Source organism: Thamnophis sirtalis, unplaced genomic scaffold (genome assembly GCF_051295495.1).
Source record: "Thamnophis sirtalis isolate CommonGarterSnake01/CBP01778 unplaced genomic scaffold, rThaSir2_p1.2 scaffold_1, whole genome shotgun sequence".
Taxonomy (NCBI): domain Eukaryota; kingdom Metazoa; phylum Chordata; class Lepidosauria; order Squamata; family Natricidae; genus Thamnophis; species Thamnophis sirtalis.
The window spans coordinates 27,508,165-27,521,275 of record NW_028261381.1 but is presented as its reverse complement, the minus strand read 5'-3'; the positions used below and the strand labels follow the sequence as shown (position 1 = coordinate 27,521,275).

Sequence of the window (13,111 nt, the reverse complement as noted above, 5' to 3'; positions counted from 1 at the left end):
TCATAGGAGAACTGGTTCAGGGGTGTGGCAGGCCTGGGTCACTGCTGATTCCAGCAACCCAGGCCATCAAACCACTACCAGTTCAGCCAAACCGGTCCGAACCAATAGGAACCCACCTCTGGCATGAAGGCAGTTTTACATGCTACCCTGAACATGTTTTGCACACTCTCTGCACACTGCTGAGGTTGTCATATGAACCCCAATGGTCAATACAGTGTAAAACAGTGCTTTTCAAATTTGGCAAGTTTACGATGTGTGGATTCCAACCCCAGAATTCCTCAACAGCATACAGAACACATGTTAAAACTGCCAAGTTGGAAAAATACTAAACTAGAATAAAATTCCCCTTAAATATATTTCTAATGACATACTTTACTGTATTCTGCTTTCCTAAAATAATCAAACTGAAGCCCTCACCAAAATGTATGCCCATTTACCATATCAAATTCTTGGCATTTAATAATACTGTACTATTGATATCTAAAAGACAAAGCCAGATCTGTTTCTCAACAAGAATAAACATTTTTCAGTGGACAAAAGTCTGAGGTAAGGATAAGGACTTTGGGGCAGGGCAGTGATTTAGGATTGTTTCTAAAAATGAGAGAGGCAGGGCTTAGAGAAGAGTTTTTTCTTTGTCATTCATGGTTGTTATTGCTTTATTTTTTTTCCTGATGTGATAAGCCTACACAGGTTTTTCTTCCTTTCTATTTTCTTTTCTGCACTGAAAATAATCAAGCACAAAAACTGTTTGGCAGGAAATCCTATTTGGCTTCTGAATTTCAAGGACACAGTTTTGAAAGAATATGGTTTAGGCCTTGCCTGCAGCTATTCTATAGCAGAAAGCCTTCATTCTCCCCTAATGCTTTTCCAATTTATTAAGATGATGATGGAAATGATCTATACATTTGATTAAAAGTACACTCTACATTATAGATCACAAATATGGATCTATAAATGGGATTAAGCTCTATGTCTTCCTCCTGGATTCATCTTCCACATATCATCATGTAGTTTTGGCATGAATATCAGTGGTGGGATTCAGCTGGTACACACGATTCGGGCAAACTGATAGTTGTAAGGACCCGCTTACACCCTACCCCACCCACTCCTCCCAGAAGTCTCCACATGGCCCATTTCAGATGCCAAGTAAGTGCAGCGGCTACACAGAGGGCCTGGGAGGGCACAAATTGGGGCTTCTGGAAGTGTGAAAACAGCCCTGTTTCCAGCTTCTGGAGGGCCTCTGGAGTCCAGGAGAGGCTGTTTTCACTCTCCTGGAGGCTCGGGGAAGCCTCTGGAGGGCAAAAAATGGGCCTAATAGAAGTACTAAAAATCTGGAAAGGCCCATTTCCAGCATCCGAAGGGCCTCCGGAGCCCAGGGAGGCCATTTTCGCCCTCCTGGAGTCTCAGAGAAGCCTCTGGAGCCTGGGGAAGGTGAAAATGCCTCTCCCTGCTGTGCTGCAGGAGGCTGAGTAGGCCACGCCCACCATGGCCATGCCTACCCAGCAACCAGGCAGAGAATTGGTTGCTAACATTTCAGAATCCCACAACTGATAAATATATGATTTCTGTCTATAGAAGTTAATACCTTGGTGCACATTTTCAAATCTCTGGCTTAAATTAAATAAAATTAAAAGAGTGGCATTTGCTCATAAAAAAACATATTGTGAGTTTCAAGAGTGAATAAAAGAAATTAACTTATTAACAATAGTGCAATTGTTATTTCTGGCTATTATTTTCTCTCCAATATTAAAGTAGCAATATTACATTGAACAATTTTTAAAAGTACTTTCAAAAATATGAGTCTCTCAAATAAGTTTAAGAAGTTAAATGGATCTGAGATTACAATATGGTTCAGAAAGTTTCTAGCATTAGAATTTTACAAATGAACAAAGATGGGTTGACTAAATCAGCTTATAGAATTGTTCATAGGATAAACCTTAATATTTCTTAAAATGATCTCTATTAAGAAGCTTAGCTACATTTAAGATTGCATAATGTTGTCAAACAACATTACTAATCACATTGAATGTAATAGTGGGCTTCATGTAAAGGGAATCATCTACTTAAGAGCTTTGTGTAGTCATTTCCCACCTGTCTTCCTTACAAAGGAAAACTGCCAATGAAATTTCATTACTGACAACTTCAGGACAATTTCATGCAATAATCTTGCCCTTTCCTGAGTAGAACACTTTAGCTTAAGACTGTTCTGCACTGCTTCTTCAGCTTCCCCTGCTACTAATGTATTACAGAGACTCCCCTCAAATTAAGACCATAATGGAAGCTGCCCATTATGACTGTGAGCTGTAACAGTCATAAAACACCATTTTTATTACTTTTTGTGGCTATCATTTTGCAATGATTCGCTATCGGTACAGTTTTCAGCAAAACCATTGCAAAATGCAGTCATGTAACCATGGGACATTGCAGATGACCTTGGATGCAGCTGTGTTGGTCAATCACTCAAAGTCATCACATGACCCGGTGGGGAGAGAGACTGTCAAAACTTTGGATTGGGTTGTAAGTCCTCTTTTTCAGATAGGTCGGGATTTCGAACAATCGCTAAGCGATGGATTGTAAATTGAGGACTATCTGTAATGCATATCCTCTGCAATCAATTGGAACAACCTAGGACAGGGGTGTCAAATTCAAGGCCCGGGGGCAGGATCCGGCCCATGGAGTCTTAGATCTGGCCCTTGGGGTTGCCCTGAAAATAGTGAAGGACCAGCCTGCAGTTCCTCTGCCAGAGTGTAGCCCTCCCGAGCTCCGTTTTCACTGGCAGAGGATTGCAGGAGGCCGTTGCAGCTGAAAATGGAGCTTGGAAGCTTGTTTTCACTGGCAGAGTGCTCAGGTCTCCACAGGCACCCCTGACATGAATGACATCAAACTAGCCATGCCCACCCTGGCCTCCCAAGGTCAAGCACAACCCTGATGTGGCCCTCAATGAAATCGAGTTTGACACCCTTGATCGACGATAAGCAAAACTCTGCTCACACACACCCTTTCTCGCAATCCTTGGATAACATCCTGCCTTTTTATGAGGTATAGTTTAATGTTGAAATAATGTTTTCAAATTGTGGATGAAGAACTATGTAAAAAGATGATCATGGTTTCAGAATTGGAGAAATAAATATTAATAATATGCTGGCAGCACTATTTGGATAGCTGAAAATATGTAAGATCTGTAACATGCAGCATTAAAAGTCAAGGAGCACAGTGAAAAAAATGGACAAAAATTAAATAATAAAAAAACCCCAAACTAATGACAGGATGGAAATAATCAGCCTTAGACCTGACAATGAAGACATCAATTCAAAGGTTGATAGCTTCTGATTTTTAGGATCAACCACCGAAAGAAACAAGCAATTGAGAAATATGCTACAGACCAGCATATAGAAAGAAGCCATGAAGGCCTCTTGAGAAAAATATTCAGATTACATTATGGGTCTTGTGGGCCACACAAGATGCACTTTGCAATACTGACAACATGGACTTTGTAGTATTGCTTTACTTGTTAACTAACATAATTATTTTGTATTTTTGTATTGTATTTGACATTTTTCTCTCTTTTTAATGATGTTAGTGGTTTGATTGATAACTTCTCACATTCCTAAACTTCTAAATTAAAAAAAAAAACTTTCTTTGTTTCCCAGGTCAGGATAGGATGGGGTCTGGAGTTTGTCTTCTGAGAAGAGATAATGTATTAGCACTAATTGATACCTGGTTGCTCTCATTGTGAACTCCAAATAACTTTATGACTTTTTTCCTCATTAACATCTTAAATTTTTACACCTCTGCTTTTGTCAAACCTCATTTAAATGGGCATGTGCCTTGTCACCTGTAATATGTTTTAACTCTGTATAACTGATTTTCTATGCAAAGGGGGGAGGTTACTTTTGTCCTGTCTGATCAACTTTTCTCGTGTCATTTCCTGTGATATATTAATTCTAAAAGGGACTGAAAGGTAGGTCTCCAAGTTCCCTCGTTGAATAAGAGGAATCCTTTTTAGTCAGAACATTCTAAATAAATTATAATAAAATGATCCTCCTTTCTCGGTCTGTTTCATTGGAAAGTGTGCATGATGAGTCCTGGAAAACCATATTTGGCTAACAGTCTATATCCGTGATGGCAAACCTATGGCACGCAGAGGCATTTGATAGGGCATGCGAGGCATTGCCCTGTCAGCGCCAACACTGGCCAGGTGACTTTGCCGTTCTTTTGAAGCCTCCAGAGTGTGAAAAACCGGCCCTATGGGCAAACCAAAAGTTCAGGAATGGACTTCCGGTTTGCTCATAGGGCCGCTTTTTGCCCTCCGGAGCCTTCAGGACACTTCCCTGAAGGCTCAGGAGGGTGAAAAACGGCCTTACAGGCAAACCGGAAGTCATCATTCCGGAACTTCCGGGTTCCCCATAGGGCTGTTTTTTGCTCTCCAAGTGCCTGAAGTCAGGGGGGGGGCTGTTTTCGCCCTCCCCAGGCTCCTAGAAAGCCTCTGGAGCCTGAGGAGGGTGAAAAACCGTGCCAAAAGTGGGGGGAGTTGCGCGCATATCATTATGGGTATGGCACAACTGTGTACAACCCCCCCCGTGCTCCCCCCACTTTTGGCACAGGAGCCAAAAAAGGTTAGCCATCACTGGTCTATAATTACAAAGATCAGTACAGTAGACTTACCAGGCAGACCAGACCAAAAACATGACCAGATAAACTAATTATACTTAATTGTAAAGCTAAGTCGTGGTGGCCCAGTGGTTAGAGTGCAGAATTGCAGGCTACTTCTGCTGATCACCAGCTGCCAGCAGTTTGGCAGATCGAATCTCACCAGGCTCAAGGTTGACTCAGCCTTCCATCCTTCCAAGGTGGGTAAAATGAGGACTCAGATTGTTGGAGCCAATAGGCTGACTCTGTAAACTGCTTAGAGAGTGCTGTAAAAGCACTGTGAAGCAGTATATAAGTCTACGTGCTATTGCTATTTCTAATAGAATCTTGCAGGTCCGAAAGTAGAATTCTCCTGCTTCCATCTTTGCAGATGAAGAACTTACAGATCAAGAACTTTGTGCCTCTTCCTCCACCTACTATGCAGATGTGGGCTATCTGTCCCATATCTGACCATTCGCTAGGCAGCAGCATTTCCTTGACTCATCTCCCAAGGCCTTATTTTTTATTTAGTGACTGCATTTATATAACTGCCCATCTCTCTAAAAGTGTCTCACACAGGTATTCTCTGTGTCATTCTATTATGACCTGGAAGTTGGGAGTCTGAAGGAGGATGGGGAACATAGCTTTTGAACTTTGGTGTTGGAGAAGACTCCTGAGAATGGCAAAGAAATAAATCAATGGATCAAACAAATCAACTCGACAGTTCTCCCTCAGGGTATAAATGATCAGGCTGTAATTAGCTTATTTTGTACACATCATATGGGGAGCCTTGGTGGTGCAGTGGTTAAAGTGGAGTATTTCAGGCAAACTCTGCCCACAACCAGGAGTTGGATCCTGATAAGAGTCAAATCAACTCAGCCTTCCACCCTTCTGAGGTTGGTAAAATGAAGACCCGGATTGTTGGGAACAAATATGGAAATAATGCCTACATTGTAAACAGCCCAAAGGATGCTGTAAAGTGTTCTGGGGCACTATATAAGCCTAAATGCTAGCGATATTGCTATGAAAGCTAGAGAAAGGTCTAATGCTGGAAAATGTGGAAGAAAAGAAAAGAAAAGAAGAGGAGCAGCAGATGGATGAACTCAATTATAATGGCGATGAGTACACTGTAGGAAGACCTGAAAGACCATGCTAGGGACAGGTCGTCATGGAGAAAAATCTATCTATGTGGTTGCTAAGAGTCAACACTGACGTGATGGCACATACTCAATTAAATCAATCAAAAAAAATGAAGAGCATGTTTTTCAGATCCAATTGAAGAGACAGCCACTGTATTCTCCTCCCCCATACAATAGCTTCTTTTCCCCATGAATTTCATCCATATAGCAAGAAAAATTTTCCTTTTCACAAATGAAACCAGCAGTTGTGAAACGGCCAAAACGGTTATGGGGCTATAATATAAATCAATGCTTGTAGAAAAATTAATAAGCTTAATATCCAATTAATTATCTTTGGATGCCATGAAATTTTTCTGGCTCTTTACGTTTGTTTAAAATTAAATGGATACCTCAATGTTTTACTGATTTCTTTTTTGCATTGGCTTCAGTTCTTAAGCTTACTAATTTAAAATCCTTGCAAATTGTACTGCACAGTGTCTTAACAATTCCTACATAAAGATGTTGGACACACATATGAGATACAGGTATTTTAAATCCTGCTTGTCAAATACGTACCAGGTTTCCCACTGAAAGTACTTGGTAGAAATCAGAAGTCATTGGATAATGTTCCATGGCCATAAACAGTGTATTCAAAACTATACAGATAGTAATGGCAAGATCGACAAATGGATCCATCACTATCAAATTGACGATGTGCTTTACTTTTAACCAAGGGAGCCAGCAATCCCAGATCAAGAAAACATTTGCAAATCTATACCAGCACGGTGGACACTTCTGTCGAGATTCTTCAAGTTCTGGAGATTGATAAAAGATAGGTATTAGCTTTTTCAATTTAGTGTATTCCATGTTCTGCAGTGTTCTGGTAAACTACTTGTAAAATTAAGAATGCACGGTAAATATGTTTATTTCTACTGCTTACTAATTTATTTACAGAGATAGAAATATCAGGGTTGATTTGTGGAGTCTTTGGTGCTGTCTGAACTTGGTTGTTGTTTGCAGACATTTCATGCTACACAGTAAGGCAGGGGTGTCAAACTGGCGGTCTGCAGGCCAGATGTGTCACGTGCAGGCCACACCCACCCCAGCTCCACAAAGGCAAAAAATGTTGCGATGCACTGGGATATGTCACGTGACGCGATCGAGTTTGACACCCATGCAGTAAGGTTATGAAATGCCTGCAAGCAAACAACTAAGCTCAGAGAACAACAAGGATCCACAGAAACACGTACTCTTATAACTAAACATGCTTTCATACAGTCCTCAGAATTAATTCTGACACAGGACATTTTAACTGAAACAGATAAGACTCTTACCAACAGTTACTCCTACCTATTGTCTTAGCTGCAATTAAGTCTTATTCACCACAAGAATTTGCTGCAGTTAAACCAGTAAACATTAGGGGAGAATGTAAGGAAGACTTTAATTTTTCAGTGGAAAGTAGAAAAATCAGCACACTTAGATCACAGACTATCCTTCACTGCTTTATCTGACCTATCATTTCAGTGAATTGATTAAATTTATGCATATCTTACTTACAATCAGGGGTGGATTCCAGCAGGCACTACTGCCGGTTCACTTGTGGGTATGCTGCGCGTGCGCGCACTTGATGCACGCTGTGCGAACTTCCACAGTACAATCAAAATTGTTCTCTGCATGTGCAGAACTGAAAAACAAGATGGTGGCGCTTATGACGCCACCCAGAGAACCAGTTCGGGAACGTGGCAGGCCTCCAAACCACTACCGGTTCGGCCGAACCAGTCCGAACTGGTAGGAACCCACCACTGCGTACAATTCTGTGTGGCTAAGAACAGTAACAAAATGCAACAATAAAATTACTGCAACCAAAGAGTTGCAAATATATTACTTTTGAGTTCAGAGTCCTAGAGCTCTTGTTAAATTGTTGCATTAATATGCTATTTTTAAAGTAATCACTTGATTCTATGTACAGTAGCTGACCTATAAGTATTCAGGTTGACCTTTGCATGAATTCTAGCTGAAGGTTTTTAAGTGTCTTTGTCTGATAATCTAAAGCATTGGCATTTTGACCCAGTGTTCATTCATTACTGAATGAAGTTTTCCCACCATACTTTGGCACAGAATGTTGGAAGCTAGCAACTTTTATTCCTACATCCCTACATTCCACCTGTTCCTTCCCACTTCATGGATGGGACACAAAAAGAAAAAAAGTACTGGAATTAAAATATACGCCTAAGATTTCACCAGTAAAACTGCTTCCATTGGAGAGAATGAAATCAGAGTGGTATCACTTTACATAAAAATAATGACTCCTACCATACCTTCCATAGTATTTGTTAGGATACTGGCTATACTCATGGCTCTCTGCCTTGCTGCAGATTCTTCCATCAGCTCCATCGAAATTTGATAAGAACTTAATCTTCTTTTTCTTATTTCTGTTTCAGTTGTTGTGCCCTGAAAATAAAATTATGAGTGAGAGATAGATTGAGTTCTTGGTACCTATGTAACCTTAGGGAAGGGGGACTTTAAAGATCTTATCTGTGTGTGCCAGTTACTGCTATTAGACCTATCATTTATTACGTGATGATGGAAGTAAAATGTTTCCTCACAGTTGATTTTAATAATTTTTTTCTGTGTTGCACAAAATGATTTCAGGCTAATCTTCCAGTTTAAAGCTTTAGGGCAGTGGTTCCCCACCTTTATTTTTGGCCATGCCCCACCTAAGCATCTTTAAAATCCTGATGCCCCCCCCCCCCCCCGGTGAAATATAATTCTTAATTTACTCAAAAGGTGAACTCTACTCACGCGGAGGAAGCCTAAAAGGCCATTAACTTGGTTTAAACAAGGTTCAAATTGCCTCCATTAAAAATCAAATTGCCACCCAGTGGGGTGTGGGCCCCATGTTGGGAGCCACTGTTTTAGGGTAAATCTCTTCACTATATCTGCTAATAAGTCAAAAAGAATTAAACTTTTATGATAGTATGTTGCAGGTTTTAGTGAAAGAGCATACCAAAGTTACTCTGAGTCTGTCAAATATATATCATCACACCTATCTCTCATGCAAGGATAGGAAACAGAAAAATCAGATGAAGTGACTCCACAAACAGAGTTCCTGCTTACCCAAGATTGATTTCTTATTAATTCTCCATCCCTCCATCCATTTTTCTTTGACATTTCCTAACTCTCAAAGAGGATTTTTTACAGATTAGGGATCTGATTGACCTCTGTCAATCAGATACACCCTCAGGCAACGTAGAACCACGTATCTTAAGATGAAAGGATGGACAGTCCAGAAATAACATAGCAAATAAGTATTTCAGAAAAGGTCAAATACAACAAATGTAGTTTAATCACCTCTGGTAAAAATTGTCCAGTAGGTGAAGGGAGAGCAGGAGGTCCTCCCATTAAGGAAACAACACCATTGCAATCCACTGTGCTGTGCATCTTTCCGTTTGCAGGAAGCACCGGCACCATCTTTGATGACAGGCTGATTTGACTGGTAGTACTGTTGCGACGCTCACTTGTTTGTCTGTTTGGAACAAAGAGAGAATCTCTCCTGCTCTCATTGTCTTCCAGAGTACTGTGTTCATCATCAGCAAAGTCATTCTCTGACCCAATATCCTTCACTCTCCCTCGGAAGCTGAAAATACTTGTTCTGCTGTTGCGCCGCGGGGAGAACAGAGAGCCACGAAAGCTCAGCAAAGACTGTAAGGGAGGCAAAACAGAACACAGACCAAACCCGTTATTGTTGGGAGTTATTTGTAGATGAGTAGCTTCCTTGATAGTTATCTTTCAGGAAAGCAAAGAGGTTATCAATTGGGGGGGTCCCAATCGGGGATGCTCGCACCCTCTGGGGGTGCGGGACGATATTCCAGGGGTGCGAAAACTTTCAAAATTATAGTGTAGATGTATAATTATATGCATATAATTATTTATTTTTAAATGGGTGGAGAGAATATATCAGAAGCATTCTAGTGGTGCGGGGTATAGAAAAGGTTGGGAACCCCCTGTTATGAATTAAAGAAATAAATGACACATTCTTTGACATGCATTCTTACAAATTAAGATATCTAGCTCTGATCTGTTCTACAAGACAACATGAGAAGAACAATGGGTCATATATTCTTCCATTCATCCTCTGTCTTCCTTGAGTGGAACACTTCAAATATAAGAAAATGATTTCCAATGACAAAAAAGACACCTCGACCAGCCAGCTGTTACAGACAGTTACGGGAGCAACCCAATGGCTAGATCTATTTAACCAAACTACTGTAATTAATCCACCATTTATTAATCATGCTGCTTCATCAATTGATGCTTTCAGCAGCCACAGGAGACTGAAGTGGTGATTTTGACATTGAGAGCAGGAAAAAATCAATTTTTGCTGCTTATCCTTTTATTTAATTGCACTACAAGAAATCCTCAATGGAAACTTTTGCTCCTTCCCTACATATTTCATTAGTAGCATTCATGAATTAATAAAGTTATCACCAATGTCAGAAAAAAACACACATTCACAAACAATTCATATATTATTGTTCCTATATTTGAACTTCTTTTCAGTAGTTTATATTCACAATGATCACTGCAATTGCAGTATGCAAACATTTACAAAACACTTAGTTCAATTTATTAATGTGAATTTAAGATGATAAACTAACAATTTTATTTAGACATCAGTATTCATCAATATTAGTACTCATATCAAATTCTACATGCTCTTTTAAGGAAAAGATAGATATAATTGTCCAAGTTACAAGAAAAAGTGACTTTTTCAGGCACATTTTTAATCAGACAATCATTTTTTAGACTTTAGAGACTCCACTGCAATGCCCAAATAAAGTTAACACCAAGTATAGCAATAGCAATAGCAGTAGACTTATATACCGCTTCATAGGCCTTTCAGGCCTCTCTAAGCGGTTTACAGAGAGTCAGCATATTGCCCCCAACAATCTGGGTCCTCATTTTACCCACCTCGGAAGGATGGAAGGCTGAGTCAACCCTGAGCCGGTGAGATTTGAACCGCTGACCTGCTGATCTAGCAGTAGCCTGCAGTGCTGCATTTAACCACTGCGCCACCTTGAAGTATTCATCAATATGAGCTCTATTTATTGTCTCAATGTTTTGAACTAAATTTTATTTAATATTCATAAGCTGCCTAAATACCTTTGGGCAAGATGGGAAGCATACAAGTTTGATAAATCCATAATAAATAAAGAAATAGAGAGGAAACAATCTATTGGCCCTCTTTCCATGCAGTGTTTACTTAAATTCTATAAACCAGGCACTTGAAAACCAAAATTCCCACCCTTCTCATCTCACCAGCAAATTACTACTTTACCTTAGGTAGGCAATACTGCTGTTCTTTCCTTCTTGGTGACAGGATATGAAAGCATTACAGCCCTTCACAATGAAGAAGACTTAATATAAATTGCACAAAAACTAAAGTTCTTTTTTTAAAAAAAGGATCAAAGACAAATGGCAGCTTGGCGGCCGCAGAGGAAGATAGACACTACACACATTTCATGGCACACAAGGTCACAAGAAGCCCAAATCCCACAAAGGATAAGAATCTGATACTCTTTAAAATTTTATTTTTAAAATTCAGATGGGAGGCCGGTTTATACTCATAGCTTCTGGGAAGTTTTAAAGAGTAAAATTTTGCAAATCTTTTATTTGGTGTGCAGCAGAGGTGAAATGCTACTGGTTCTGACCAGTTCACTAGAACCGGTAGCAAAAAATGCTAAGGTTCGCCCCAACCGGTAGTAAAAAAAAATCTTTAAAAAGTGGAAAAAAATGGTTCCAACGATCGCGTGGCTCATAGCTGATCCGTGCGATTGTGGGAACCATTTTTTCCCACTTTTTAAAGCATTTTTTTTCCTGCCGGTTCGGGCGAAAAGGTAAGAAAAAATGCTTTAAAAAGTGAAATAAAGAGGGTTCAACAATCCCGCGGATCAGCTGTGAACTGCGCAATCATCAGACCCTCTTTATTTTACTTTTTAAAGCATTTTTTCCCCTATCTATTTGCCTGAACCGGCAGGAAAAAAATGCTTTGAAAAGTGGAAAAAGGTTGGCCACACCCAACCGGTCAAATGACCATAACCACCAAGCCACGCCCACAGGACTGATGGCAAAAAAAATTAGATTATACCACTGGTGTACAGGCCCTTACCTATAAAGATTTCTATATTTTGGAAAAATACAACCTAACTTTCTGAGGGCAAATTTTTGGATTTCAAAATAAAGCCAATTTTATTTCGCTAGAAGCCCTGTTTGGCAAGATAAACTCATATATTTGGCTAAAGCTATAATATTGGCCAGAAAGTTATCCCATCCCAACTTTACATAATCATTTCAGATAAACTCTCTCTTAAAACAAAACTATCCATGTATCTATGGAATATCTAAAAGTCAAGGAAATAAAACAGAGTGCTTTGAACACTGATAAACAAAATTATTTTGGCAGACCAACCCAAACTTTATTATTTTATTTGTTTATTTTCTTTGTAACTTTATTATTACCTTCGGTCTGGCTTCTTTCTTTTCCTTTCTAATGCCTCTCCTGAAGAGGCTGCCATGTATTTTTATACAAGTGCCCCACATTTTGAATGAGTATGCACTTATCTGTTCTGGTCTGGTTGAATCAGTAGCACATGCTTGATCAAATTGTTCCTTTTATAAGGATTAATAATAACATCTCTTTGAACAAACTACGTAGGTAGATCCGGCGCATTGTAATGCACTCTTTTATCTGATTCAAATCTAGCCAGGACTTATAAGGTACAAAAACCTGTTTCTTGGAATGGAGTTATTAATAAACAAATGACATAATCGGATATAAAGGTTGAGCCATAAGCTTAAATCCAAATCCTGTTGCTGTACTTCAGATTTTAGGGCCAGTTTGGTATTGTGGTTAAGGCATCAAGCTAGAAACTGGGACACCATGAGTTCTAGTCTCCCCTTAGACACAAAGCCAAATTGGGTGATCTTGGGCTAGTCACATCCTCTCAGCCCTAGAAAGCAGGCAAGGGGAGACCACTTCAGGAAAAAAAAACCTTGCCAAGAAAATTGCAGAAACTAGTCCAAGGAAGTCACCTGCAATCAAAAACTGACTTCAAGGAACAAAATAAATAAATAATGTTTTTACATCTTTACATTCATACTGCATTTTGTTCTTTGGTTTGTAATTATTTTTCTTCTGCTCATCCAAAATCGAATTCAGTCTAAGGCTGAAATAAAGTAATTTTCTAAACAAGATTTGCCTACTGAATTTTTACTGGCAATGTCCTCCCCACCTCCTTCTTTTAAACTGTAAAGTGGAGCTGTGGTGGCGCAAGTGGTTAGAATGCAGTATTGTAGGCTAACTC

At 39.6% G+C, this 13,111-nt stretch overlaps 1 protein-coding gene across 3 annotated transcripts in view; it reads right to left on the bottom strand.

Annotated features, from left to right (window-relative positions):
• Positions 1-13,111, bottom strand: part of LOC106551485 (sodium channel protein type 3 subunit alpha) — a 90,722-nt gene that overhangs the window by 39,768 nt on the left and 37,843 nt on the right. For all 3 annotated transcript variants that reach the window (XM_087717666.1, XM_087712160.1, NM_001314072.1), the window contains 3 exon segments: positions 9,099-9,449; positions 8,066-8,198; positions 6,324-6,562 (listed from right to left, as the gene is read on the bottom strand). In XM_087717666.1, the coding sequence (XP_087573792.1) occupies positions 6,324-6,562; positions 8,066-8,198; positions 9,099-9,449 (723 nt within the window).